This window comes from Carex rostrata, chromosome 3 (assembly GCF_964058835.1).
Source record: "Carex rostrata chromosome 3, lpCarRost1.2, whole genome shotgun sequence".
Lineage (NCBI taxonomy): Eukaryota > Viridiplantae > Streptophyta > Magnoliopsida > Poales > Cyperaceae > Carex > Carex rostrata.
Genome location: NC_135920.1, coordinates 2,539,368 through 2,560,212, shown reverse-complemented (window position 1 = coordinate 2,560,212; position 20,845 = coordinate 2,539,368). Strand labels below are relative to the sequence as shown.

General features: G+C 33.7%; 1 protein-coding gene and 1 long non-coding RNA gene across 2 annotated transcripts in view; both read right to left on the bottom strand.

Annotated features, from left to right (window-relative positions):
- Positions 1–20,845, bottom strand: part of LOC144552209 (uncharacterized) — an 85,348-nt gene continuing 64,503 nt past the window's right edge. Inside the window, exon 3 of the long non-coding RNA XR_013510969.1 lies at positions 1–16. This is a non-coding gene — a long non-coding RNA (uncharacterized LOC144552209). The remainder of the gene's footprint in view (positions 17–20,845) is intronic.
- Positions 1,590–4,888, bottom strand: JAZ10 (jasmonate-zim-domain protein 10). The gene is made up of 6 exons (XM_078300354.1): positions 4,804–4,888; positions 4,619–4,724; positions 4,428–4,518; positions 4,120–4,210; positions 3,536–3,593; positions 1,590–1,711 (listed from the first exon to the last, which is right to left on the bottom strand). Exons 1-6 carry the CDS (start codon positions 4,877–4,879, stop codon positions 1,654–1,656), a joined length of 480 nt encoding a protein of 159 aa, XP_078156480.1. The 5' UTR covers positions 4,880–4,888; the 3' UTR covers positions 1,590–1,653.

The window sequence follows — 20,845 nt, the reverse complement described above, 5'->3', positions numbered from 1 at the left end:
GTTGTTGTTTGGCTATCTACAATCTAAGATTGTGACCGTGTCAATATAAAATTCTGATCAAATTATAATTATTTGATTTAACTTTTTCATCTGAGATGGTAAAAATACAAATTTCGGTATATTATCCCCTACCTCGAGTTTATTTTTGCTTCTCAGAGCTAGCCTCTTGTAAGGGCTAAAAACGGATAGTTGTTGTCTACAGCAGCTTTGATATTTCATTGTATAATTTTTGTTGTAGCGGCTTTGATTAGAAAAAAAAGTTGTTGTCTGCCATTTAAGATTGCAGATATTCAATTCGTGTCTGACTATCTATAATCTAAGATTGTGACCGTGTCAAAATAAAATTCTGATTATTTGATTTAACCTTTTCATTTGAGATGGTGAAAATACAAATTTCGGTATATTATCCGCTACCTCCAGTTTATATTTGCTTCTTTCTAGCCTCTTGTTTAGGGCTGAAAATGGATAGTTGTTGTCTGCATCGGCTTTGATATTTCATTGTACAAATTTTTGCTGTAGCAGCTTTGATTAGAATAAAAAAAGTTGTTGTCTGCCATTTAAGATTGTTGTAGCAGCTTTGATTAGAAAAAAAAGTTGTTGTCTGACTATCTACAATCTAAGATTGTGACCATGTCAATATAAAATTCTGATCAAATTATGGTTATTTGATTTAATTTTTTCATTTGAGATGGAAAAAAAATACAAATTTCGGTATATTATCCCCTACCTCCAATTTATTTTTGTTTCTTGAATCTAGCCTCTTGTTTAGGGCTGAAAACGGATATGAATGTTTGAAATTAATTCAATAGATTTTGGAATTAAGCTCATAAAGAACTTAGTGAACTTAAGAATACCTTAGTTCTACTCTTGTTTATAAGCATCAAAATAATAAATATTGTTTGTAGGAACTTCAAAAGATAGAAAAAAAAAGGGTTGCTATTCTACAGCTCTCTTTTCTAAACAAGACGTGTAGAGATCAAATTTCACCAAGAAAATAATAATAACAATAGTTTTCAAATAAATGGATTATACAACGTGCATCAAACTTAATTATATGCATCAACTTACAAATTTCTATGTAAAATATGAAAATATCTAAAAATAAATAAATAAAATAGCTGCTAGTACCGCTTACATTAAATAGCTACAAACAGTACACATAATACCTTTCTTTGATAGATAGTCATGTATATATAAAAAAATGAGTGAGTCTATGGTACTATGCATATCACGGGTTGTTACCGTGCTACGGCTCTATATTCGAGTTTTCAAATTCTAATGGTCAATCCGAACCGTTCATCTTGTTCTCCATATTAATATGTGTTTGGAGACCAAATTTTTTACTATTTTTTTAGATATTTAGAAAATCACTTGATCTGAAAATTCTGGACCATTCAAAAACAGTGATTTTCAATAAATCTAAAAAAATAATAAAAAAATTTCAAAAAATGTAAAATTTGGTCTCCAAACACATATTAATATGGAGAACAACATGAACAGTTCGGATCAACTGTTAGGATTTGAAAACTCAAATATAGAGCCGTAGCACGGTAGCAAATCGTAATATGCATAGTACCATAGACTCACTCAAAAAAAAAAAAGAACATTGTTTAATGATTTAGAAATTAATATAGCTCCGACGAAATATATTCATCACCTTTTCATCAAATGGGGTTGGAGTTCCATCTTGTACGGATCTGGACCAGTTATCCTGATTCAAGGATTTACATATATTATTTACACAAAAAGTTGTTGGGTTTGCTTGGCATTAGCAATTAATTAATTAAATCTACTCATTTGAATTTCATGATCTTTCGGTGGAGTAGGTCTCTATCAATCAGTGGCGGAGGCAGTTTTTCAAGTTATGGGTTTCAAATTTCAGAAATTTCGTATGAGAGTCAATCGTATACTTTTTCTTACAAAAATATGGAGATCAATTGTAAGATATTCATAGTATTTACTCTAAATTATATAATAAGATTGTATTAAAGTATACAAAATTTAAAAACAAATGAGATCAATTGAACCATTAAATTGTGAATGGCTCCGCTTTACTATCAACCGCTTTTCTGGTCTTGATTTATCACGAGGTAATATTTTTCGATTTTTTTTTTTTTGGGTCTTTGGTGGTTGTGAATGCATGGTTAAATTAATCTCTAACTTCTTAATCAGTTAATGTAATATATGGTATAGATTATTGATTATGCGGATATTTTGTCTTGATTAGTTTAAAAATTATGAAAATACTAAGCGATATTTTAGATAGTGAAAATTATGAAAATACTAAGCGATATTTTGTTGTTAGTTTTGATTTTCAAACAACTGATCCAAACCGTTCAATTTGATATACATATTAAAATGTGCTTGGAGATCAAATTTACATTTTTTGAAAACTCTTTGTTATTTTTGAAATTTTTTTGAAAATCACTGTTTTCTATTCAGAAATATTTGAAAAACAATGATTTTAAAAAATTCGAAAAAAGTAGTAAAAAATTTCCAAAAAATGTAAAATTTGATCGTCAAGCACATTTTAATATGGAGAACATATTAAGCCATTTAAATCGACTGTTTGAACTTCAAATTCAACAGTTTATAATCCAATATACAGAAGAAGTTATACATTACAATGCACCAAAGTCCAACTCTCTCTTTATATATAAGAAATGTTCAAAGAATTGTCAAGCTTCATTGTAGATTAAAATTAAAAATCTAGAGAAAAAAAGATGCTGAGATTAAAAGTCAAAAAGTAAAGTCTCTACACAGTGCTTGGCAACATTTTCTACATCTTTTTCTGGACCAATTCAGAAGGTCAAGAGTCAAGACAATAAATGACATTTCATTATGATTCATTTTGCATGTGCAAAACATGCCAACTTAAAAAAAATATTTCTCTAATTATAAATGAGGGGAGAAAGGTCCCCACGCGTATTCTATCATATAGTCTTTTTTTTTTTGAGAAAGCCTGGTAGCAGCTACCAGTGAAATTCTATCATATAGTCAAAAAATAGTTTATATATAGAGAACTTATATGTTCATACTTCATATATACCAATATTTTCTTAAGGAATTGGAGTGGTTTGATAGATTTCGAATCAAATTTGATCTAATGTTTAGTCAGAATCGTCGATTTGTATCAAAATTCATGTTGACAATTTTAAAATTTCATTTTCTTAATGAATAACAATATAGAAAAATAATTTTTAGTTGGAGTAATTAGTCTCCATCCGATTTAGAGAATAGTTTTATTTTGAATGATCTTGGCATATGCTGTGAGGAGTTGTATTTAGAGAATAGTTACAGTCTTACAGAGATAAATCAGGGTTTTAAATAGTTAGCAATAGCTGTGCTATAACTTTTTCGGACCTCAAAAGTTATAATGCAATTAACCGATTTTCATTTATAATAATTCTAAATAACTAGCTATGGTTTATAGCTGTGTTATAATTTTTTCAGATCTTAAAAGCTATAACGCTATAATTGTTATTTATAACCTTAAAAAGATAATTATGGGACAAGATAAGTGCGAATTAATTACCTTGCTTTTCTCTTAGCGAGGAAACGCTGCAGTGATTTCTTTCTGGCCATTGGAAGTTCTGAAAACCACAGAAAAGACAGTAATTAATTAGAAGAAAACTACATCTATTTTAATCCAATTTCTAAAATAATAAATATAAGAAAACAAGTGGTGTGGGGTCCATAAAACGTGTTTTGTGATAAAATTAAGTGCTACTCCGTACAAGTCCAGGGGACCTCTGTTTGATTCACGTGTACTTGATTTGCACGAATTTTGACACAAATCTAACGGAGAATATTAGACCAAATTTGATCCAATAATTAATAGCAGACAGGGTCAATTGATCCAGCGTTTTAAAAAAAAAAAAGAATTGCAGCGATGTGATGTTAGAGAAAAATATTACAAACATGTTTATTTGATTTTCATACTTCTTTTTATAAATTTATAAGATTCACCTCATAATTTTAAAAAACAAAAATCAAGAACTCTGTGTGTAAATATTTATCCAAACAGTTCAACATCCTAGCTCTATTCTTGATGCATATGCAATATAATTAAATTCTTTTTAAATTTCAAAGAAAAGATAATTTTAATAAATTAATTACCTCCTGTGAAATTTCCAAGCATGCTATTGGTGGAGTTACTGACACATTTTGGGACTGCTGCCTCTCCAGCCATTCTCATAATGTCTGTTGCCTAATATCATTTAAACCATGAAACATGATTAAATAGGTTAGACAATATTTCGGTGCATTATTTAGGCAATATATTTTCCTAACACACCTGTTCAATATTGTGGTGAAATATCTAACTTTGTAGGTAATTAGGCCAAGCAGTATAATTCATCTAGAAGATGAAATAAATTAAACAATTGAAAACGTTACATGGTGATGTTCATATTACTGGTACCAACCTTATCATTTGAGAGGTCAAAAACCATGACCTTGCCATTATAAAACATTGTTAAAGGCGCTGTTCCTGGCAGAGAAGTCTCAGAATCAAACCTGAGTAATTGTAATATAAACAATAATAAATTAATATGATACATGTATATATCATAATGTTAATATATATTGTTTTAGTAAAAAAAAATAAAAAGGGAACCTGTATTCAGGAACTAGTACTGGGAGAGATAACCCTGGTATACTGGTAGATGTGATGACATGGTGAATAAGCTGAGGTTTTATTTTTGAAATGACCCTCTGAATGTCTGAAAATTCGTTTATAAACAAGTTATATATACTTTAATTATCACTTGAGAAAGGATGAGGAAGGGAAAAAGGAAGAACCATTGATGGTGCTTTTGTATCGCTTTTCTTTCTCCATGCCAAAGAAGTCTAGCTCTACTACTTCTCTGCTCACCATTTCTGTCTTTATCTGTATCAGTAAGTATCACGATATATATTGAGATTTGAGACGGAGATTTGAGAGAGAGAGAGAGTCTTTATACTTTAATTTATATGTGCAGACAAGCAAGCAAGGGTAAGGTAAGAAAACCATATGCATGTTTCCAAAAGAAAACGACTTTCCGACAGAGATTATTAAATTGGTCAAGAGCTAGTGGTAAGCACGCAATTCATGAGACCTACGGACCTGTAGCTAGCGTCATGCATTCTCGTCGCGTCAATTTTTATGTTATTCTATTCCTGTACTAGATAGACCGTATTCATATCACCTACCCAGTGTTGCATATATAACGGGATGCTGATATGAGCAAGTCACACGGACAAGATGGTGAGATACTGTCAAATGATTAATTGGAAATAATTGAGAATAATCAGCTGATTAATTAGAAAAATTCGTAACAGTTTAATTGCCGTTAACAATTAATCAGATTGATTAATCATCGTTTTTTACAACACTGCATCTAGTTATCTCAAACGGCACGAAACATGCAATGTAAATTTAGATCGGATTGATCCGAACTCTAATCAAACGGTCTGAATTTAACTCACCGTATGATGTAATGCAAAGGATTCCGACTATATATACACCCTGCCTTGCCCATTTTTTATATATATATATATAGAGTAAGGCTTGGGTGCTATGGATAGCATAGAGGGCTACAGTGCTACGGCTCAATATTTGAGTTTTTAAAATTCTAACGGTCGATTCGAACCGTTCATCTTGTTCTCCATATTAATATGTGTTTGGAGACCCAATTTTATATTTTTTAAAATTTTTTTACTATTTTTTAGCTAGGTAGAAAATCACTTGATCAAAATTTTTTTGCACCATTCAGATATTTGATTTTCTACCTATCTAAAAAAATAGTAAAAAATTTCCAAAAAATATAAAATTTGGTATCCAAACACATATTAATATGGAAAACAAGTTGAACAGTTCGGATTGACCGTTAGAATTTTGAAAACTCGAATATTGAGCCCTAACACCGTAGCCCTCTATGCTATCCATAGCACCCAAGCCTTACTATATATATATATATATATATATAGAGTGTGGCTAATTTGCTACCGGAAGCACTTCGGCCGAGGTGCTTCCGGGGTTATATTTTAGTGTGTGATGATCAAACAACAAATCTAAACCGTTAGATGTTCAATCTATTATAAAATCTGCTTGGAGACCAAATTTTACATTTTTTGGAATTTTTTTACTATTTATTAAGATGGTTTGAAAATAGCTGTTTTTATTAAAATTCTGCACCATTAAAAAATAGCGATTTCACTAATTAAACGGGTTGTTTTATATATATATATATATATATAGAGGTGGGCTACGGTGAGTTGCGAAGTAAAACGCGTTTCTACTTCACGCCGTATTTTTATTTTGAAAGTCCAAACGACCGATCCGAACCGTTAGATGTTTAATCCATATTGAAATGTGCTTGGAGACCAAATTTTACATTTTTTGGAATTTGTTTACTATTTATTAAGCATTTTTTAAAATTGCTGTTTTGCTGTGAACAGTAAAAAACAGTAAAATTTTCTGGACCATCAGATCAGCGACTTTCAAAATTGCTTAATAAATAGTAAAAAAATTCCAAAAATGTAAAATTTGGTCTCCAAGCACATTTCAATATGGACAACAAGATGAACGGTTCGGATCGACGTTTTGAACTTAAAAATCGTAAAATATGAGCGTGAAGTAAAATAGTCGCTTTACTTCGCAACTCACCGTAGCCCATCTCTCTCTCTCTCTCTCTCTCTCTCTATATATATATATATAGTAAGGCTACGCTACTTCGCTAATTAAACGGGTTGTTTTAATTCGCGCTCATATCTCTAGTTTCAAAATCTAAAAAGTCGATCTGAACCGTTAGATGTGATCTCTATATTGAAATGTGCTTGGAGACCAAATTTTACATTTTTTGGAATTTTTTTACTATTTATTAAGATGGTTTGAAAATCGTTGTTTTTATTAATAAGCCACCGTTGGATCAATGATTTTCAAAGTGACTTAATAAATAGTAAAAAAAATCAGAAAAATATAAAATTTGGTCTCCAAGCACATTTCAATATAGAGATCACATCTAACGGTTCAGATCGACTTTTTAGATTTTAAAAATAAAAAAATGACTTATAAGCATATATCCTCATATGCTTATGTAAGTAGAGTAGCCAACCTCTCTCTATATATATTTTAAATTAGTAGTTTTAAATACCTACTGTCAATTTCATTGATAAAAATATATTTATAATGAATTAAATAATTGTAATTCATAGATTTTTTTTTTTTATTCTCATAAAATTCTCTAAATTACTCTAATAACTTAATTTTCATCTTACTTCACGACCGGATTCACTTCTTTGATTGTTGTTGCGCTCTGACGATGATCAGATCTACTCACCGTCGCGCTCCAATTGTAATGTTAATCACCATGATAGTTTGATCGTCATCCCGCTCCACAACCAGATCCACTTCTTCGATTGTCGTTGTGCTCTGACTTTGATAAGATCAACTCACCGTCAAACTCTAATAGAGATGAAGACTCAACGCTCCAAATTCCGATGATGCTGCACTTTCGACTTCGATCTCTCATCTCTTCTTTATTCTCCTTTATGTTCGAAAAGATAAAACCGTGATAAAAAGTGGGTAATGTGTCGACAAAAAAGACTAAAAAAGTGGAAAGAATGAAGGGAAAGGAGGAGAAAATAGCATCTATTTTTTTATAAAATTGAGTGAGTCTATGGTACTATGCATATCGCAGGTTATTACCGTGCTACGGTTCTATATTCGAGTTTTCAAATTCTAACGGTCGATCTGAACCATTCATCTTGTTCTCCATATTAATATGTGTTTGGAGACCAAATTTTACATTTTTTGAAAAAATTTTACTATTTTTTTAGATATTTAGAAAATCACTTGATCTGAAAATTCTGGACCATCCAAAAACAGTGATTTTCAATAAATCTAAAAAAATAGTAAAAAAATTTCAAAAAATGTAAAATTTGGTCTCCAAACACATATTAATATGGAGAACAAGATGAACGGTTCGGATCGACTGTTAGGATTTGAAAACTCGAATATAGAACCGTAACACGGTAACAAATCGTAATATGCATAGTACCATAGACTCACTCTATAAAATTTGTATCTGCTTTTTTTTTTTGAGAGAATTTTTTTTTCGCATTGCGCCTAAACTTTGCAAATTGGTTACATTTGAAGAATATCTGGATTAGTTGATGTTCGGGCGATTTAATTATTCAGTTACTTCAAATTCCAAAAAAAGAAGGGTAAGATCAAGCATTGAGCAATAAGTTATTTGAAAGTTCACTATTTAATGAATTTTTTTTTGTATATGAGTAAATACTTTTGCGTTAGGCTACGGTTTGAATTTCTCCGTGAAGACGTGAAGTTCCGGCTAGTCAATTTAAATTCAATATCATCTACGCAGTAAGATTTTTTGGAACTAAATTGTACATATTTTTTTCAATTTTCTACTATTCATTTGAATTGGGAGAAAAATGTGCTATTGCACGGTTCGGAATTTAGTCCAAAAAAACAGCAAAGACAATTTCTCACAAAATTTTAACATGTAAATCACATTCAGCGTTTCAGATTGACCGATTAAAACTTCAAAATTGAAGCTATATTACCGAATGGTTTGAACTTCAAAATCAGGATTCGGAGCTATATTTTCAAACAAGTTTTTTAAGACTGAATTTGCTAATATGATGTTTTATCTAGTTTTTAGTACCATGCCTTTCCATTTATATTATATTTTTCATCTTTTAATATGTATTTTTTTTTTCTATATCGATAGGTGCTTTGACATCAATGGCTTGTTGAACATTTCAAGATGTGACACAATAATGGTGTTGGAGATGGGTTATTAGTTATTACAAATGAGAATATTTATTATTTATTAAATTTAGATGGATTAATTACAAAAGAGGTCAAATGAGATGTAATTTAATTTGTTAACATGAATTACCTCAAATTTTGGGTTTGAAATCCCAGGCTAATTCAACTAACATTTATAATGCATGGAATCTCTTTAATATGCATGTCAATACGGATCATCCCTTTTAATAATTTTGGTCAATTAACGACTTGTTACACAAAGTGCCATAAGGACGTCGATGACAGAGAATCGCTTTATTTGAAGTCAAAAAACATACAGTTTAAATCGGACACGGAGACACGTAGACACGGACACACCACCTAAGTATCACGCAGTATCGCTGTTGTTGGATGAAATGAAAGATGAAAGAGGTGGTGCCTAGAGAGTCACGAGAGAGACCAGGCCTCAAAAAGTGAAGTAGGTGAGAAGCTAGTTCCCTTGCGCGGGTGCAAGCATGCCTTCCTCGTGGGAACCAGACCTTAATTCTTTCACGAGATTTCTTCTTCAAATTCAATACAATCCGGGTCAAATCTTTTGAACAAAAGAGGTTTTCATGGAGCGGAGCTTTCTTTTTTCAAAATCTGTTGAATTTTGAAATTTTCAAAGTTCATCTTGTTGTTGTTGACGATGAATGAGGGAAGGGAAAGTGCAAACAGTTATCTTATTAAGATCAACTTGCGACGACCAAGGCAACGCAAAAGTAGGTCTAGCAAGGTTCGTTCGAAATTAGTTCGATATAAAAAATTGTAATTAACTTGTTTTTTTTTCAAAAAAAAAAAAATTAATAGAATTCGGTCCCCTTCTTTAGTCACCATCCTAATAAATTGAAATTAAATGATTACCACCGGCTAGTTAGAATTTCATTTCTACCACACTTATAGACTGGGTCCGCGCACAGATTTCAATCGGTTCGCAGACTCTGTGCACGGTTTTTTTTTTCTTTTCAGTAATTTGAACTATAAAAAATTATAATATGTTTGCAGACCCAGTCTGCGTACGGATTTTTTTTTCTTTTTAGTAATCTGAATTGTAAAACAGAAAAAAAATATAATTCGTGCACAGACTGGATCTGCATACCGATTGAGATCAGTGTGCGGACTCAGTTTGCGAGGGTGATAGAAATAAAATTCTTAACCGGGTCATAATCATTTAATTTCAATTTATTAGGATGGTAACTAAAAAAATTTCGAGAATTCGGTTCATAGCTCGCCACATTTCTCATCTTGTTGCAATCATAAGAAATTATTTTTCTCAACTTACGGTCTATTTACAACTCACAATAATAAATCAAGGTAAATTTTGATCTATATACGATGGCTGGATGTATATAAAAGTTCTTAATCATGATAAATTTAATGAATATTACTTCAGAATCGGTTTACTTTGTTAAGTAAATTGTGTTGTCCAAATTTGACAAGCATGATTTGGCGAACATAGAATGGTTTGTATAGGCCCAATTCTAACCTTTGAATATAGGCCCAATTCTAACCTTTGAAAATAGGCCCACTACCAATCTAATTTTTAGAATGAAATTTGTTTTTGGGCTTCTATCATTCAGCAATTGTAAGGATAAAAGGGCATAACGCTTCTGAGTTCTGACACCAAATAAGATTTGGTGTACTTCGTATTTGTTATTTTATTTTATCAAGAACTTTGAACTTCATACTTTTTTAATTTATTATGATATGAATTTTGTAAGAAACCTTTTTCATACTTTAAAAATCATTCGAATATAACGGTTCAGAGCAACCTTTTTAATTTCGAAAATACAGATTTGGATCCGTAGCACCAAACTATAGATGCTATACACAGTAACAAAATCTCATTTTTTTATTAATATCTGTATCAATATTAGAATCATTATTTAAATACAAAAATTCTTGATACGTTTTTGTCAATAAAATAGGCTATACATCGGATTTTAGACAATTTAAAAGTTGTTTAGCTATTTATCGACAATAAAATACTCAACAATTTGGGAACTTTTAGGAACATTTCAAATCGTTGGATGAACAACTAAATAACTTATAAATTTTACATTAAATAATATACATTAAATAATATACAACAAATCTAATAGACCGACATTTTTATTTTTACCCAATTAAAAAAATAATTTAATAATAATAACCATGATCCAAGAACATTATTAAAACTACCCAAGCCGTGGAATTTTTCCACGGTCCCAACTTTTTTTTTTTTTTACAAAACATAATTTTTTATTTTTTGAATTGAAATATTAGAAATGTTGAATATATTTCTTTAAAAATAGATGAAATACAATATAATTTGTTTTATTAGAAAGACTGTAACAAATAACTCGGATCAATATTTTTCAGGCCGGATTTTTCACGGCGGTAAGAAAAATTAATATATTTCTTTATGTGTTATTGGAAAAAAATAAAAATACTTAGATTCTGAGTTATTGATTCCGGTTCAAAAGTCACTTCTAGGTAATTCAGAAAATATTGTGATCTTTCTAATACATTTAATTTATAAAAAGTTATATCTATTTTGAGAATTATTTTTGAAAAACAATAATTAAATAAATTAAAATTTTAATTTTTTTTCAAAAATAGATACAACTTTTTATAAATTAAATGTATTAGAAAGATCACAATATTTTCTGGATTACCTAGAAGTGACTTTTGAACCGGGATTAATAATTCAGAATCTAAGTATTTTTATTTTTTTCCAATAACACATAAAGAAATATATTAATTTTTCTTACCGCCGTGAAAAATCCGGCCTGAAAAATATTGATCCGAGTTATTTGTTACAGTCTTTCTAATAAAACAAATTATATTGTATTTCATCTATTTTTAAAGAAATATATTCAACATTTCTAATATTTCAATTCAAAAAATAAAAAATTATGTTTTGTAAAAAAAAAGAAAAAGTTGGGACCGTGGAAAAATTCCACGGCTTGGGTAGTTTTAATAATGTTCTTGGATCATGGTTATTATTATTAAATTATTTTTTTAATTGGGTAAAAATAAAAATGTCGGTCTAATAGAGAACCCGGATATTCTAAGGTAACTCAAATTTTTTGGGAAAAAAAAATTTGGGAAAGAAAGGGGAGGTAGCACAATTGCCTAGGAAAATGTCATATAGTTGTTATACCCAAAGGTCGAGAGTTCGATTCCCCCTCACAAACTTTGGTAGCTACTACCAAGTTTTCAAAAAAAAAAAATTTGGGAAAAAATTATGATTCATAAAAACATAATTGGCACGAGGCAAGCTCGCCATAGTAGGTGACCTAGAGAAAAATTGTTGGAATGTCAACAATTTCTTTACTGTTAATTTTTTTTATTAAAATCAACAATTTTAAAATTAACTTAATAAATAGTAAAAAAAATTAAAAAAAATATAAAATTAGGTCTCCAAGCACATTTTAATACATATATCACATCTAATGGTTTGGATCAAGGTTTTAAATAGCGCCCTATAGCGTTTTCAGACCATAAAAGCTATGGTGCTATCAGCGCTATAGCGCATTATTCCGCACTATAGCGGCGTTATTTGGGGATAGCGCTGTTTTTTTAAACAGTTGTTCGCACAGAATATATGCTACAAAGTTTCAGTATAGCAAGTTATACCTTTTAAACCTTTGTTATACTCTGTCAAATCAGATAGCAAGTGCACTATCCTATCGATGAGTATGCTCAGGTATCGATCCACAGGGACGGAAGAAAATGACCGGACTTATCCTAAAATTACTTGAGATTCTAGAAGTAATAGAAAATTGGGTTGGTTTGGTTCTGACAATTCTAATGATTTATGACAAGTTTAGAAAGCAATAAAAGAGAATTAAAGTTGTTTTCAATTAATAAAAAGGCGTTTCCAGGGTTCAGATTTCATTTCTGTTCAGCCCCGAGGCATACGGCCCGTACAGATTCCCGTACGGCTCGTAGGGACCCCGAGTTAATGCTGCAGCTACTGTTTTCTGCATTGATGCTAATGTTTAGGGTTTCTATCGACCAGATCTAGATACCTAACCTCAACTTTCGCATTTTGGCCTAGTACCCGATTACCGGACTCAAATACTTCCCTCTTAGATGCGTTAAACCTCAATTTTTGCATTTTGGTCTAATTTATCCAAGTTACTTGTTGGTTTACTAAAAGTATCCAAGGACTTTCGCCTCAAGAAAAGTTTCACCTTTCGGGTACTCATTGGTTTCACCCTACTTCATATACTTTATTCGGTTGGATTAAATGTCATAGACTTGGCTCCTAACACTTAGATGTGCGCATTCATCTAACGGGATGACTAATCAATTCAAGCAAGCACAAATAAAGCAATCAAAATACTACTCAACAAGGTAAAAACAAAGCATTCAACACAAAATCCAAGTAGCATGCAAACAAAACTAAACTAGAAACTACATCTTAGCCCTAGAAACAAAGTAAATTAGCTACTCATGTTCATAAGATAACACAAATAACAGAAAATAAAAGAGTTCATGACAAAACAGTGGAAAAATCCGAAGATCCGTTGCAAACTCGCGTTTTTCACTTCTCTTCCTCTTCTCCTCCTCTTGTCTTTTGCTCCCAGAAAGGTTGTCCAAGTTCCAGTGGTGAATCCCCTTTTTTTGGTGAGGAAAATATCTCATTTAATGCCCCAGATCGTGCCTGCAGAGCCTTCCTTTTCGGCCTCCTTGATTTCAGCTGATTTCAGATTCCAGCTGGATTTGCCAATTTAGCGTCGTACGGCCCGTAGGGGATCCCGTACGGGCCGTATGCATGTACTTTGTCTTGGAGACTTCGTGCCTCTGTTGTGGAATCTTCTGTGTGGTTGGGCGGATCCTGTACGGCCCGTAGGGAATATCATACGGGCCGTATGAAAAATTGTCAGATCCAGTTTTTCGCCTTTTTTCCTGCAAAATACCAAACAAAACATAGCAGTACCACATTTCTTCGAAATACAAGTAAAAAGTCCACATTTATAGGCTTTAAAACACAGGTTTAAGTGCAAATTAGGGCTGTAAATAAGACATAATATGGAGATATCAACAGTCCGCTATGACGCGATAAAAGTTATTTAAGCATTTGGTTTGGATCGACTGTTTGGACTTTAACAATTGAAAAACCAATTGTCTTCAGAAAAAACGTTTAGATCGACCGTTTCCACTTACACTCTTTTTTTATGACACCGGATTACATCCTACATTTTCAAAGTCCAAACAGTTTATCCAAACCATTCACAAATATATTAAAATGTACTTGCAGATCAAATTTATATTTTTTTGATTTTTTTTACTATTTATAAGATGAATACAAAAATTCAATAGTATGAAACAACGATTTTGTAAAAGAGAGAGGTTGTGGCGAGGTGAGACTAGAGGGAAGAGGCTGAGAAAAACGCTGAGGATCCATCTCTCCACCTATTAACAAGATTTTGCACCCAATGGAGACACATGTGGATAAAGCGGCTGTATTGGCAGAATGATAGGATTAGCGAAGCTGATCGACTCCTCGAACTGTTTCGCACACATGACAAGCACACTCTATGAAATGCACCATAGAAGCCTTCATGGCCACTAATACATAGGATAGAGCCTTCATGACATCGTGTGTTAGGACCTTTCCATTTAGCATGAGGAATCCAAAAATCTTCACTGTTGGTGTTGCACGGCATGTTCGGAGCTCCTCAAATTCCCATCTTGTTTTTCCCCCACTGCTAAGCACTTCGTAGATAGATTTTGCTAAATACATGCCTCTCTGGTCCCATCGCCATATGAGTTTATCCTCCCCTTGGTTCAGTTGTATCAAAGGGTGGTTAATTCTGGCATGAGTATATCGGTGATCGGAGCTACATCTTGCTATCTCAATTTTGTGACTATCATGGTCCATAGCGTTTCTAGCTCCTCATATGCCTTCCACCACTAACAAAGCAGTAAAGCAATATTTCTCAATTCTAATTGGGGAATATCCGACCCTCCTCGTTCTTTTGGCTGACAAACAACCTCCCATGCTATTAGGGAGATCCCTTTTTTTGTGCACTCAACTCTTATCCATAAAAAGTCCCATCTGATCTTATCCAATCTTTTTAAGACCCATTTTGATAATTTAAGACACGTCATAAAGAAGATACGTGTGGAAGAGAGTACCGAGTTAATTTACTGTAGTCTCCCCCCCCCCCCTCTGGAAATTATTTTTTCCTTTCCACCCCTCAAGTTTTCTTTCAAGTTTACTAATCAGCAGTAAAAACAGGGATCTATAAGGCCTAGATATGGTAAGCGGCATTCCCAAGTAGTTAACCAAAAAATTAGTCATACCACATCCTAGTATATGCTTAGTCATGTTCAATGCTTCACCATGAATATTAATGGGTACAAACAAGCTCTTTTGAAAATTAATTTTAAGACCTGATATTTTGGTAAAGAGCCTTACAATCACTTCAAAGCCACTACAGTGTCTAGTCCTCCATTAATAATCATTGTCGTATCATCAGCATATTGAAAAAACAAAAATTGAGTCATGTATCTTACTTGAGATGGGGTAGTTAAGTGTTGTGTTTGCTACGCCAACCTTTCTTTGTAAAACATCTACCGCAAGGTTGAATAGCATGGGCGATAGGGGGTCACCTTGACGTAACCCCCTCTTGTGAGTGAAATAATTAGTTGTTGCTTCGTTTAGCATTACTCGCGAAAATGATGTTGTGAGCAAACTCCTAATCCATTCAATCCAAATTGATGGAAATGATATCGCCTGCATCACCCTGTATAGAAACCCCCATTCGATTAAGTCGAATGCTTTCTTGAAAGCATACTTCACAAACACCGCCGACCTTTGAGTAGTTGACATGTGTTGCAACACCTTTCGTGTGGCATTAAAGTTTTTTGAAATTTGCTTATTCTTGATAAAGGTCGTCTAAAATGACAAGATTGACTTTGGAAGGAATATTGCAAGTCTATTGACTAGTATCTTGGATATTAATCTTGATATAACATTTATCACACTGATAGGTCGAAAATCTCCCACATCGTTTGGCAAATCAATTTTCGGGATCATCACAACATTTGCCTTGTTTAAGTCTGATATGTCAATCTTCCTCTTGCTAAATTTCATGATGATTCAGACCACATGTGTCTTCAACTCCTTCCAATGTAATTGGAGGAATTCACTAGGCAATCCATCGGGTTCTGATGCCTTGTTTTTTCCTAATTCCTTGATCACCAATTCAATTTCATACACAGTGAATTCTCCCCCTAGCTCTTTCAGGTTTGACCTTGTTGGATACAGAGCCTCTAGCTCAAATGATGTTACCTTTGCGGTTTGGCCTAGTAGGGATTTAATTGATTGAAAAATAGGTCCTTGATGTCCTATTCTCCCGTGGCCATATTGCCCTCATGCTGAATGCACATGACTTTGTTCTTTCGGTATCTAGCTGAAGCAAGTGCATGAAAAAATCGTGTGTTTTAAGTTCCCTCATTTAGCCATCTACACCGTGATCTTTGCTTCCAACGTGATTCAATAATGTTGGCAAGCAAGAAAGCCCTTTCTCTAACCTTCAACCTTAGATGAAACTCTCTTTTGTCCAAGTTTTGTTTTTCCTCAATACAATAAAAAAACAAATGACTTGCTTACAGAAGTTAAGTTGTTTAGAGCACTCTCCAAAATTAGAGACATGCCATGTTCTTAACTGCTGATGCAATCTTTATGTTCTTTTTATAAAATGGCAATAGGGTCGGATCCTATCTCTTGTGAAAACGGGTCGGGTCCTCTCTCATCTGACACCCAGATTGAGGAGATCATTTGATGCACCTGTATGCGTTGCAGCTAGAATAATTCGATTCGGAAGGGTCTCGGTGTAGACTATAATTGTGTGCATGTAATCAATAATGGAGCGTGGACAGAGACTCAGAGACGACTATCTTCAATGCAGATAAAGAAATGATCGGGAAATTTGCAGACCACTCCACCGATATAAAGAACCTGTCTAGCTTTGAGAAAATCGGGCAGGTGATACCTCGCATATTTAGCCTATATTTGACTTGATTTCGTACCAAATTCACGTTCTAAATTGTCAAAATCATGTGCATTTCATTGATATATCCTTAGAATTTGGTACTGTTGAGAGTTTGTTTGTTTTCTGCAGGATTGGAGCAAAATACGCGAAGAAACGGCGTTTTTGGACTCCCTGGTACGACCCTTACCAGGCTTGGTACGGCCCTTACCAGGCTTGGTACGGCCCTTACCAGACTTGGTACGGCCTACCCTTACCAGGCTTGGTACGGCCCTTACCAGATTTGGTACGGCCCTTACCAGATTTGGTACAGCCCTTACCAGACTTGGTACGGCCCTTACCAGATTTAGCCGTTTCAGCCTTCTTCCCACCTTGTACGGCCTGGCCGTACCAAATTGGTACGGGCCGTACATAGGTGCCGCCTGACAGAATTCAAATCTTGGCAGAGGCTATATATAGCGGGGGATCTCTCCATTTTCGAGGATTCGACTTCATTCCAGATTGAGAGCTCAGTGAAAGAGAGAAAGAGAGCAAAGGAGCAAGAAGAGAAGATCAAGGAAGAGGAAGAGGCGAGAATCGACAGATCTACACCTTCTCCATTCCCGATCTTCAATCTAGTTCTTTCATGACTTTCTCTATCTCTTTTCTTGTATATCTGGACAGATCCATGACTTGTGAGTAGTAGACTTTCGTTTCTAGGGTTTGTAGATGGATTTTCTTGATTTGTGTTGCTTTTCTTGATTTGGATCTTGTATGAACTCTTGTGATTGAATTGATTGTGAATTTGCTTGTCTTGATTGCTTTGTGTTTCTGTGATTGCATGTGGTGTGCCTATAGTGGTAGATCAACCCTAACAAGGTCATGTGACCATTGCCTTCTCTCAACCAAACCAATCCCTTTAGGTAGACTTGATCGAATTGAAGCCGAAAGGTTGAATTCTCCTCTAATCGACAGATTAGAGGTTACCTTAGATCTCCAATCAATCAACTAGAGGATCTGGACCAAAACACGAGAGTTGAGGTTTAGAAACCCTAGAAGGTAAAGAATTGAATCCAAAACTTAGATCTTGAACCAACACACGAGAGTTGAGGTTTAGGAACCTTAGGTATGGTCAATTGAACCTTTATCAAGAGTTTAATACGAGGTACCAGCAAGAAATGCATCAACTCGAACTTGTAAGCTCTGTTCTGGTAAACCAGTACGGCCCTTACAAGAGTGGTGCGGCCTACCCGTACCAAGCCCCATACGGCTTGGTCATACCAGGTTGGTGCGGCCTGGCCGTACCAACTTGGTAAGGGCCGTACCACTAGAGGCAAATCAGAGATGAAGTCTGAAACCCTTGAAACACCTTTTATCCCAAATCAAAACACAGTTTATACCTTTTCTTGCACATTTACTATTCTATATCATTGTGTGATTGCTTGAGTTGATTCCTTAGGAAAATTAAACACCAAAACCCCTTTTTCTCACTTCTAGTCTTTAGCTAAGCTAAGTAAAATTCTAGATAAAGAAACCGTCCCTGTGGATCGATACCCGATTATACTCCTCGATAGGGTTGTGCACTTGCAACCCTAATCGGAAGGTGTAACCGCGGTTTAAAAGGTACGCTCCCAAGCGTACCGAAACTTGCGTTGCGCTTTCACGCGAACAGCAGGGTCGCTTGCTAGACCAAGTCTCTATTCTTCAGTAGCACATCAATTAGGGCAGTGTCTCTAATAGCATCATTGAACTCACACATGAGCTCCATCCCCCGCAAATCACCTGATCGGTCAATGAGCCACTAAACCATGTTGACAGGGGCAGACCCAGTGTAGACCAAGGGGGGGGGGGGCAGTCGCCCCCTCTGGATTTCGAGTTTTAGTGGTGATCTATTGGTACCGATCGACTTTGCCCCTCCCTGAAATTTTTTTTGCCCTCCTCTAGATGTTTGATTTGTAATTTGAGTTAAATTTAGTGTTAAAATCAAAATAAATTTCTTTAATTATGATTGGTAATTATAATTATAGGTTAAAGGATCATAAATGACAAGTCAGAGCATTGAAAATATAGAGTAGAACTAAGGTGTTCTGAAGCTCACCAAAGTGTTTGGTGAGCTTAACTCCAAAACCCATGAAATCGGTTTCAAATGACGAATCCGAACCGTTGGAACCCGTTTACCTTACGAGTGATGCGTCTACATGTGAAAATTTTAAACATTCGAATTAATTTAGTATAAAGTCAATCGGTCAAAATTAGAAGGTTAATAAATTAATTTTAGTGCATTCAATTTTGAACGTTTTTTGACCGCTTGACTTTATACTAAATTAATTCGAATGTTTACAATTTTCACATGTAGACACATCACTCGTAAGGTAGGTGGATTTCAACGGTTCAGATTCATTATTTGAAACCGATTTGATAAATTTTGAAATTAAGCTCACCAAACACTTTTGTGAGCTTAAGAACACCCTAGTTCTACTCGAAAGTATAAGTCAAAACATTATTTTTTTATCAAGTACCCAATTAATTAATAAGTTTAAATCCGATAAGTTATTTAAACCCAATTCAATATTGTTTTGTTTCCCCTCCTGACGAAAATTCTAGATCCGTCCCTGCATGTTGAAATCACCTGCAAGCACCCATGGGTGGTTGACCATACCCGCTAAGCCTCTTAATTAATTCATTTAGGAAATCCTGCTTCTCAGAATCTTGGCTCGGGCCATAGCATGCGGTGAACAATCCCTCCTTGCCTGAAGACCTTTGTCTCAGTAGAACAGAGATGGTGTGTTGCATGGTCCATCCCGTTAATAGCGAGTATGATTTTTTCCACGCTATAAGGCAGCCACCCCTTGTACCAATCGCATCCAGAGTCATGAATGAATGGCTTCTCTCTCTCTCTCTCTTGTTCAGAGTCGCAATCAGAATTTAAACATAAAAAAATTAGGTAGGCATAGAATTCTACCATCAAGCGGACATTCTGGTTCTGGTCAAACTTGAAAGAGAACATGCTGCTCACGGGTATATTTTTTGCGCAAAACGAGCATTTGTTAAGTATATCAAATTTGAATATTATACATAAAAAAAACAAAAAATGTATCTATCTGTTTCTAGGGACAAATCTTTTTAAAATTGCAATTTTGCTTCTTAAGGTATTGTGTACGGATCTTTTAACAACTTCACGTTATCTTGGTCATATCATTACCGAAATTTTTATTAATATTAAAAAAAATTAATTAATTTCAAATTCTACCCACTTATTTGCTGAAATTCAAAAAGTACCCAAACCGGTATTTTTTTCACTGGTTTCAAGTCAACTTTCCGACAATAATTTAACTAGTTTCTCTCTTCCAAAACCGATGATAATTTAACCGGTTACCTAGGTCCGGTGACAAAACTACCGGCTTCTACTCCAAAACTAATTATAAAATCACTGGTTTTCATTTTACTTTGGTTGATTGTCTCGTAGCAATGATTCTGTGTTTTGCATTTTACTTTAAATTGGACATGTGGTTGCAGCTGATTTAGAAAGAGAAATTCAACAGACAGGTGTATGGTCTTTTTTCTTGGTTACTTAGTAGCATCACTTTAAATATGAATGATAAAGAAGATAATCAAACAGTTGTAAAAAATAATGAATAGCTTAATAAAAAAATATTAAGAAACTGGTAAATTTTCTATGAGTTATTGAAGCTGGTAAAATTACTACCGGTTTCTGAAGGCTTGAAACCGGCTATTTTATTATCGGAAAATTGGCTTGAAATTGGTGAGAAAAATACCGGCTTGGACACTTTTTGAATTCTAGCGAATAGATGGATATAATTTAAAATTAATTTGTTTTTTTTGAATATTAATAAAAATTTCGGTCTCATTACTATATATTTTTATTCTTTATTTTCCCATGAATTGAGTTTTGTAGTTTTGAAAAAAATATTGTTTAAAACATAAAATGTCTGATCGGCGTTCAGATTCATACGAATGAATTTAAAATTTAATAAAATTAAATGATCCTGTGAATCTAAACCGTTTGTAATAATTCTGACACAAATCCATGACCCGAATTTGAATAAAACTTTTTTCA

Coding starts and splice junctions, on each gene's coding strand:
- JAZ10 (XM_078300354.1), bottom strand. CDS start 4,879: ATGGTGAGCAGAGAAGTAGTAGAGCTAGACTTCTTTGGCATGGAGAAA. Junction 4,519..4,618: donor GTACTAGTTCCTGAATACAG/GTTCCCTTTTTA, acceptor ACAATTACTCAG/GTTTGATTCTGAGACTTCTC. Junction 3,594..4,119: donor GCTTGGAAATTTCACAGGAG/GTAATTAATTTA, acceptor TGTGGTTTTCAG/AACTTCCAATGGCCAGAAAG.